This window comes from Myripristis murdjan, chromosome 1 (assembly GCF_902150065.1).
Source record: "Myripristis murdjan chromosome 1, fMyrMur1.1, whole genome shotgun sequence".
Lineage (NCBI taxonomy): Eukaryota > Metazoa > Chordata > Actinopteri > Holocentriformes > Holocentridae > Myripristis > Myripristis murdjan.
The window spans coordinates 163,492-172,500 of NC_043980.1; the positions used below are offsets into that span (position 1 = coordinate 163,492).

The 9,009-nt window shown below is 46.3% G+C and overlaps 1 protein-coding gene across 1 annotated transcript in view; it reads left to right on the top strand.

The window, feature by feature from the left end:
- Positions 1–9,009, top strand: part of spast (spastin) — an 11,601-nt gene that overhangs the window by 2,457 nt on the left and 135 nt on the right. The window contains exons 4-17 of the mRNA XM_030050574.1: positions 10–84; positions 302–480; positions 896–1,029; positions 1,695–1,788; positions 2,588–2,662; positions 3,183–3,254; positions 3,587–3,662; positions 5,171–5,262; positions 5,768–5,847; positions 5,985–6,027; positions 6,495–6,574; positions 7,259–7,329; positions 7,935–7,975; positions 8,419–9,009. The exon at positions 8,419–9,009 is cut by the window's right edge and continues 135 nt beyond it. Of these exons, the coding sequence (XP_029906434.1) occupies positions 10–84; positions 302–480; positions 896–1,029; positions 1,695–1,788; positions 2,588–2,662; positions 3,183–3,254; positions 3,587–3,662; positions 5,171–5,262; positions 5,768–5,847; positions 5,985–6,027; positions 6,495–6,574; positions 7,259–7,329; positions 7,935–7,975; positions 8,419–8,544 (1,238 nt within the window). The 3' untranslated portion in view covers positions 8,545–9,009. The remainder of the gene's footprint in view (positions 1–9; positions 85–301; positions 481–895; positions 1,030–1,694; positions 1,789–2,587; positions 2,663–3,182; positions 3,255–3,586; positions 3,663–5,170; positions 5,263–5,767; positions 5,848–5,984; positions 6,028–6,494; positions 6,575–7,258; positions 7,330–7,934; positions 7,976–8,418) is intronic.

Here is a 9,009-nt window from a genome sequence, read left to right on the forward strand (position 1 = left end):
TTGTTTTAGCCGCGGTGCTTTCAGGGTCCCAGAGTCATCGGGACATTTACACTGACATCACTAACCCCGCCCACCTGCGCTCAGGTACGTCCCACTGCCCCCCCGCCCCTCCTGCTGTTTTTGTGCTGCTGCTTTGAGGAAAACTCACGTGGAGGACTTTATAATTTTAATAAGTTTGACTTATATTTGACAGAATGAAGCTCATTGACCTTCAGACATTTTGAACATTCCAAATGTTTTCCTTAAACTGTGTGTGTGTGTGTGTGTGTGTGTGTGTGTGTGTGTGTGTGTGTGTGTGCAGTAAGTGGTACTGTACCCAAAAAGAGAGAGTCCACTCCCTCGCTGCCACGACCAAAGCACGCTCCAAAGACTTCCTCCTCCTCTTCCTCCTGCTCCTCTTCCTCAGGGGGGGTCGCGGCCCACCAGCGCTCCCCACACCTGAGCCGACCCGCCGCCCGCCCCCCCGCCCCGAGCAGTAAGGTGGGCTCAGACCAGATCCATCCTGCCAACAGACTCTGCAGTTATTAACAGTATTAATACACTGTGTTAATAACAGTATTAATACACTGTGTATTAATACACTGTTATTAACAGTATTAATACACTGTGTATTAATACACTGTGTTATTAACAGTATTAATCCACTGTGTTATTAACAGTATTAATACGCTGTGTTATTAACAGTATTAATACGCTGTGTTATTAACAGTATTAATACACTGTGTTATTAACAGTATTAATACACTGTGTTATTAACAGTATTAATACACTGTGTTATTAACAGTATTTCTGAATGAGTAATATGTTAATCATACTGAGTGTTATAAACAGTTTATTAACGGTGTCATTAGCAGCGTTTATTGGTTCCCCTGTGTTTTGTGCGTGCGACCTCCAGGGGAGAGCCGGCGGCCGGCAGAACGGCAGAGCCAGCAGCCCGACCTCGACACCACAGAAGAAGAAAGAGCTGAAGAACCTGAGGAACGTGGACAGCAAGCTGGCGAGCCTCATCCTGAACGAGATCGTGGACAGGTGAGTGGACAGGGGGCGGAGCCTCGCTCCCCGCAGAGTCATGACACAGCAGAGTAGTCATAACTATGACTCAGCAGAATAACACTGATAATAATATCGGTGACTCAGCAGAATAACAATGATAATAATATCAGTGACTCAGCAGAATAGCGATGATAATAATATCGGTGACTCAGCAGAATAACAATGATAATAATATCAGTGACTCAGCAGAATAACAATGATAATAATATCGGTGACTCAGCAGAATAACAATGATAATAATATCGGTGACTCAGCAGAATAATGCCTCCCAGCTGCTTCTGAAGTGAATCAGGAAACTGGATAGTTTCTGTTTACCTGTAGAGTTTCTGATTGATGAAGTTTTTAAAATTTGATTTGTGTGTCACAGACAGAGCTGCTCTGTTTAAAATGTAAAGAACAGAAATCAGGTTTATCGTTATAATGTTGGTTTAAATATCACATCTCATACGTGGTATTTCTTCCTCTGCGTGTCAATAACCAGTGACCAGTCAGTCGTCTATCAGTTACACTTAAAAGATTTTAGAAAAAAAATCTTTGACAGCTCTGAGGCTCAGCTCATTAAAGGTTGCTTCTGTATCAGTGGGAGTCTGGGTGTATTGATCGGTATTGATCGGTATTGATCGGTGTGTCTTGTGTTCCAGCGGGTCGTTGGTTCGGTTTGAAGACGTCGCCGGGCAGGATTTAGCCAAACAGGCGCTGCAGGAAATCGTCATCCTGCCGGCTCTGAGGCCCGAGGTCTGAACCCACTTTTACCTGACACACACTTTTTAACAAGCCTTCAGTTTAAGGCCTGAACTGAACCCACTGAACTGCAGTTCGCTAGCTAGCTGCAGCTTGAAAAGCTAAAGGCACTGCAGCGTGCAGTGATCTGTGTGTGTGTGTGTGTGTGTGTGTGTGTGTGTGTGTGTGTGATCAGCATGCTGGTAAATGTTACTGAGGTCGCAGCCGCTGTCTAACTGCTCAGTTGCTCCGCGTCCAGCTTTAGCTCATCTGGACAACATACAAGTGAAAGTTTACTTTTATCTCATTAATTTTTTGTCTCATTAATTTTACATCCTGTAGTCCATCATGTTGTGACGTTTTTTCACTATTACATTGTGTAAAAAATTTGGTCTTGGTCAACTTTACACTGACTTTACACTGACTTTACATTATCTTTACACTTACTTTACATTGACTTTACATTAGCTTTACATTGACTTTACATTGACTTTACATTTGCTTTACATTCGCTTTACACTGATTTTACAATAGCTTTACATTGACTTTACATTGACTTTACATTTGCTTTACATTCGCTTTACACTGATTTTACAATAGTTTTACATTGACTTTACATTGACTTTACATTGACTTTACAGAAAGACATAAGGAAGTTTATTGTCGAAGCAATTTTTGCAACAAAATTGAGTTTTGCACTCTGAAAAGCTGCAAAGTACAAGATTAAAAGATTAAAAGTACACCGACATGAGATGATTGGTACAAATGGCAACAATAATACTTGAAGTCAGCTGATGGGTGTGTGCGTCTCCAGCTGTTCACAGGCCTGCGAGCTCCGGCCAGAGGGCTGCTGCTGTTCGGACCGCCGGGAAACGGAAAGACAATGCTGGTCAGTCTGAAGATAGGAAATGAAAAAAAGCTTCAGTCCAGAATCCAAACCTGTTGGTTCTCAAGCTTTTAGCAAAATGTTAAGCTCCTGTTATTATCATTATCATTATTATTATCATTAGTATGTTGTTGTTGTTGTTGTTATTACTATAATTATTAGTAGTAGTAGTAGTAGTCGTAGTAGAATTGTGTTAGTACTTTGAATTCTTATTAATATTTAAAAAATCTTTTTTATTTATCTTTTAATCTAATTTCTATATAGACTTGATGTTTTATAATTTTACTCTTTGTATTGTGTTGTGTCTGTTTTTTTTTTTTTTTTTTTTACTTTTCTACTGTGAAAGCGATTGTTTTCCGGGTTCTGTCCAAACAAACGTGTTTTCTTGCATCTGGAAAATCCAAACTGTACTCCAGGGCGTCTCTGTAGCTCCATAAAACATTTTAAGTTGATCAGAAAACGGTAGCTTCTGTGATTTGGAAATGAAACAGATTGTTGAACTCATGATGCTTTTATTTTGTAGGCCAAAGCCGTGGCCACGGAGTCCAACGCCACGTTCTTCAACATCAGCGCCGCCAGCCTGACCTCCAAATACGTAAGAAACGTCTGCTGTCTCACCTCTCTGCCTGTGTGTGTGTGTGTGTGTGTGTGTGTGTGTGTGTGTGTGTGTGTGTGTGTGTGTGTGTGTGTGTGTGTGTGTGTGTGTGTGTGTGTGTGTGTGTGTGTGTGTTGCACGCCAGCCACTGGTGAAGCTAAAGTAAAACCTCCTCCACTGGCTTTTTTCAGTAACTGACCCTGAATCAGTCCCATCAGACGTGGACAGGAAATGAAGCAGAGCTGCTTCCCATTTAGAGTTTAGACTTCCTGCAGGGGGCGGAGCCAGCAGCGTACAGGTGATGACTTCACTTCCTGTGTGTTTCCCTGCAGGTGGGGGAAGGGGAGAAGCTGGTGCGAGCTCTGTTTTCTGTGGCCAGAGAGCTTCAGCCCTCCATCATCTTCATCGGTAACTTCAGCAGAGACAGCTGCACAGATCAGCCTCTGGGGGGCGCTGCTGTGTTTGTTTATTTGTTTCTGATTGGTTCAGAAGGCACCAGTGAAATGCATCTGTTTAGTTTGATTTGTGTGTTTATTTTCCAAACAAAGAGAAAAGGAAAGATAAAGCCAGAAGCTGTTGTGGTGGCGTGGAACCAGGAACCCTCTGAGGAACCTGCTGCCCTCCAGGGTCCAAATGTAGCTCAGGAGCCCCGGGGAACTTTGGGGGTGGAGCTTGCAGGGATGGCCGTTGCTGATTGGTCAAACACAGCGTGGCTGCTTCAACTTCTGTACCACTTCATTCATAAAACCAGGAAACAGCACAGCGGCGAGTGTGAGGACTTCCTGGTTTCATGAAGGAAGCTGAAGCAGCCACGTTCACCTGTTCCATTCATCAGGACTCAGGCTGCAGCTTCAGGTTTCAGGTGTTGATTTGACCCTTTATTGATTCATCTGATTTGCTAAATTTCTGATCTGTCTTATGTAATTAAAAACGTTTCATCCAAAACTGTTTATCTGCTGAGAGAAACTTTGACCTCTTAAGAAAAGCAGCCGTGGTTTCACCTGAGCAGCTGACATGCTGCAAGTGGGTCAGCTGGTGCAGGTGGGTCACCTGGTGCAGGTGTGTCAGTTGGTGCTGGTGCAGGTGTGTCACCTGGTGCAGGTGTGTCAAGTGTGTCAGCTGGTGCAGGTGTGTCAGGTGTGTCAGCTGGTGCAGGTGTGTCAGCCGGTGCAGGTGTGTTAGGTGTGTCAGCTGGTGCAGGTGTGTTAGGTGTGTCAGGTGTGTCAGCTGGTGCAGGTGTGTCAGCTGGTGCAGGTGTGTCAGCTGGTGCAGGTGTGTCAGCTGGTGCAGGTGTGTTAGATGTGTCAGGTGTGTCAGCTGGTGCAGGTGTGTCAGGTGTGTCAGCTGGTGCAGGTGTGTCAGCTGGTGCAGGTGTGTCAGCTGGTACAGGTGTGTCAGTTGTGTCAGCTGGTGCAGGTGTGTCAGGTGTGTCAGCTGGTGCAGGTGTGTCAGGTGTGTCAGCTGGTGCAGGTGTGTCAGCTGGTGCAGGTGTGTCAGCTGGTGCAGTTGTGTCAGGTGTGTCAGCTGGTGCAGGTGTGTCAGCTGGTGCAGTTGTGTCAGCTGGTGCAGGTGTGTCAGGTGTGTCAGCTGGTGCAGGTGTGTCAGCTGGTGCAGGTGTGTCAGCTGGTGCAGGTGTGTCAGCTGGTGCAGGTGTGTCAGGTGTGTCAGCTGGTGCAGTTGTGTCAGCTGGTGCAGGTGTGTCAGCTGGTGCAGTTGTGTCAGCTGGTGCAGTTGTGTCAGCTGGTGCAGGTGTGTCAGGTGTGTCAGCTGGTGCAGGTGTGGTGCAGTTGTGTCAGCTGGTGCAGGTGTGTCAGCTGGTGCAGGTGTGTCAGCTGGTGCAGTTGTGTCAGCTGTGTCAGCTGGTGCAGGTGTGTCAGCTGGTGCAGGTGTGTCAGCGGTGTCACCTGTGCCTGCAGACGAGGTGGACAGTCTGCTGTGTGAGCGGAGGGAAGGCGAACACGACGCCAGCCGACGCCTGAAGACCGAGTTCCTGATCGAGTTCGATGGGGTAAGAGACAGACAAGTTTCACAGGCGTAACAAACATTTTGTCTTTTCACCTTTAAACATTTAACGCTGCTGAACATGTAAAGTGTTGGTGTTCACTGTTTGTTGTTTACTTGGTTTTTGTTTGTTTTGTTTGGGCCGATGTCAGGAGTTTGAGTTCAGTGTTAAAGCAGAATTTTCTTCTTGTCTGTCAAACATTTGGACACGTGAAATTCATTTATGGTTAAGGACTATTTAATGCAGGGTGACACAATATAGAAGATATTCCTGAAACATTAGCTCCCACTCTTTACCCTCCCAGTGCTGTTTTCAGTCATTTAGTCAGACATTTTCATTACTTTACTAAAATTTACTCTTTTGTGTTTTCTTTTGTTCCACCAATAAAATCCTCACATTTCCTTCCTGTGTGGTAAAAGAAGCAGGAACTATAAATAAAGTTTATTCTGAGTGTTCCCAAAGACTGTGTGTGTGTGTGTGTGTGTGTGTGTGTGTGTGTGTGTGTGTGCAGGTCCAGTCTGGAGGTGATGACAGGGTTTTGGTGATGGGGGCGACCAACAGGCCTCAGGAGCTGGACGAGGCTGTTCTCAGGTCAGTTCAGTGTAGTTGGGTTTCTTCACCACCAGGTGGCGCTACACTCCATCCACTCAGACTGCCTCTCTCTCTCTCTCTCTCTCTCTCTCTCTCTCTCTCTCTCTCTCTCTCTCTCTCTCTCTCTCTCCCTCCAGGCGTTTTGCTAAGAGAGTTTATGTTGCTCTGCCAACTGAGGAGGTGAGTTTGTTTTTGGTTTGTTAGTTTTTCCAGCAAGTTTCCCGCCTTTTTTCTTTAAGACAGGGAAGTGAAGTTCAGGTCGCGGGCCGTCGGGTCGCGGGCTGTCGGGTCGCAGCCGTCGGGTCGCAGCCCTCGGGTCGCAGCCCTCGGCTCGCAGCCCTCGGCTCGCAGCCCTCGGCTCGCAGGCCCTCGGGTCGGGGCCTCTCGGGTCGTGGCCTCTCGTGTCGCAGCCCTCGGGTCGCGGGCCGTCGGGTCGCGTCCCGTCGGGTCGCAGCCTCTCGGGTCGCAGCCTCTCGGGTCGCAGCCTCTCGGGTCGCAGCCCTCGGCTCACGGCCTCTCGGGTCGGGGCCCTCGGGTCGGGGCCCTCGGGTCGCAGCCCGTCAGGAGCTGTAATGTAATGCTGGCGTGAGTTTGGGACACAGAAACAGGTTTGTGCCGGATGCTAACAGACGTTGTTGTGTTTGCAGACTCGCTTCAAGCTGCTGAAGAACCTGCTGGGCAAACATGGAAACCCCTTAACCCACAGAGAGCTGAGCCAGCTGGCCAGGTACTCCCAAATATACGACCAATCACTGTGATTGATCGATTGTCCGCTGCATGTGAGCTAGCTGTCCACAGACTCCTCGAGCTGCACGGCGTCTGTCAACAATAACTGTAGCTGCCGATACAGTATAATACAGATATAATGAAGTACAGCTGTGTAGTATTGTGTAGTATAATAAAGTACAGGTGTACTGTGTCTGTTGGTCTGTAGATCTAACAGCTGCAGTATTACAGTGAACTGCAGCATCATTATTGCTTTTGTTATTGTTCTTATTGTTTGATGCAGCGCTGCAGTGACCGGACGCCTCAGTGCTTCCACCGTCTGTCCTCATAAATGCAGAATTCAAAAAAGTGTCAGTTATGTCGTTTTCAAGATAAATTATCAGGATTTTCACATTTTATCTTGAAAAAAAAAGAGAAATCTGACATTTATTTTCATCAGATTATTTTACAAGAAGCAGCCTAAAATCAAACCAGATAGCACATGGAAAATAAAAAAAACAAAAACATCCTTCACTTGTTTTGGTTTTTGGTTTGTTTTTATTTTCTTGGACAGTCAGATCAGAGCAGGAGTTATGAACTTTTTGACTAAAATAGTTAAAATGACTTGAAAGGTTTTGTGAGGAATGTAGAAGCAGAGCTGCTGAATCAGCTGATTGTACTTCCTGTCTGTCTGTGATTGGTTCAGGATGACGGAGGGTTACTCTGGCAGTGACCTCACCTCATTGGCCAAAGACGCTTCCCTCGGTCCAATCAGAGGTGAGGAGCCCGTCTGTGGCTGTTTCAGCTCCACTGGTTAGACTTACTGCAGATGCTGCAGGTATTACAGGTGATAACATGTGATAACAGGTGATTACAGGTGATTACAGGTGATTACAGGTGATTACAGGTGATTACAGGTGATAATAGGATATAAACTGGTGTGATTTCAGAAACCATCAACCTGCGCTTCATGGACGCATTTGTTCCCCTAATCATTAAATCAATATCAGTAAATCAATACCCAGTGGAATACATGTGCTGCTTTGTGGAATGGAAGAAATAACTGTAATATCTAATATTTGTATGATTCTGTATCTTCAGATCTTTATTTTCATGTTTGCATCGTTGCATAACTTCAAGTGTGAAAGTAAACTAAACTTAATGAGCTGAAAAGTAAAACGTGATGATGACACTGCATCCTGTACCGTGTACTGAAGTACAGCTGTGTAGTACAGGCAAGTACACTGTAGTACTGGCAAGTACACTGTAGTACTGGGTCTGCTGGTGTGTAAAGCTGCTGCCGCTGATGATGATGAAGGTGATGAAGATGATGGTGATGATGATGATGATGAAAATGGTGGCGTTTTGTAAATGTGTTGCAGAGCTGCGTCCTGAGCAGGTGAGGAACATGGCCGCCAGCGAGGTGAGTTCATGTTCACGAACCCGGAAAAAAAAAAGTTTAAAAGTTTAAAAACCACCCGCAAATCAGCTGTTTTTTCATGTACCTGTTGGGAACCCGTCCCAGTGCAGGACTCTGGTTGGTTTTGCAAATGTGTGAACAGCTGGTCTCTGATTGGCTACTGACATGCTGTGTTTTGACACAAACAAACAAACAAACAAACAGTTCAGTTCAGCAGACTTCCTGTTTACAGAGGACACTGTTAAATGAGGCAGGAAATATGTGAGTTCGCTGTGGTGGATCTGCCACATTCCCTAAAATTATTAAGATTTCCATTTTTATTTGTCGCTTGGCCGGTGAGGTCACCACCTGTTGACCTCACCGGCCACCAGGCACCCTACCTGTCACCTTCAGAGGTCAGGGGTCAGGGGTTTGGGGTTTAGGGCTAACGCTCTGTCTGTCTGCAGGTACGCAACATTCGCTTTGGCGATTTTGTGGAGTCTCTGAAGAAGATCAAGAGGAGCGTGGGCCCGCAGACCCTTGAGCTTTACGTCCGCTGGAACCGAGACTACGGAGACACGACGGCCGTGTGACCTTCAGACCACAGAAGGTCTTTTACTGACTCTGCAGCAATATTTCTAAAAAAGACCTTTTTCTCCCCATGATTGGCCTGTCGCTCTCCAGACTTTGGACTCTGTGATCTCTGGTGGTTCCTCCAAAGAAAAGCAAAGAGTCCAGACCTGGACCAAAGACGTAGACCAGAGCGAGGCGGATCCAGCGAGGCCACAAGCAGCTCAGGTGTGTCCAGAGGTGATTAAAGGTGTAGATCCACCTGCCGGAGCTCTGGACTGAAACCTTCATCATCACAGACGTTTCATGAACATTGAACTTTACTCGGCCGTGAGCTCCCTGAAACGGTTTTATGGTTTATGTTGGAAAGTTGTGCTGCATTTGAGACGTCGTGATTCCAGCTCCTGTGAGGAAAAGTGGTCTTGAACGCCTCTCCCAGCAGGACGTCCCACTGTGGTAACCCTAACCCTAACCCTAACCCTAACTGC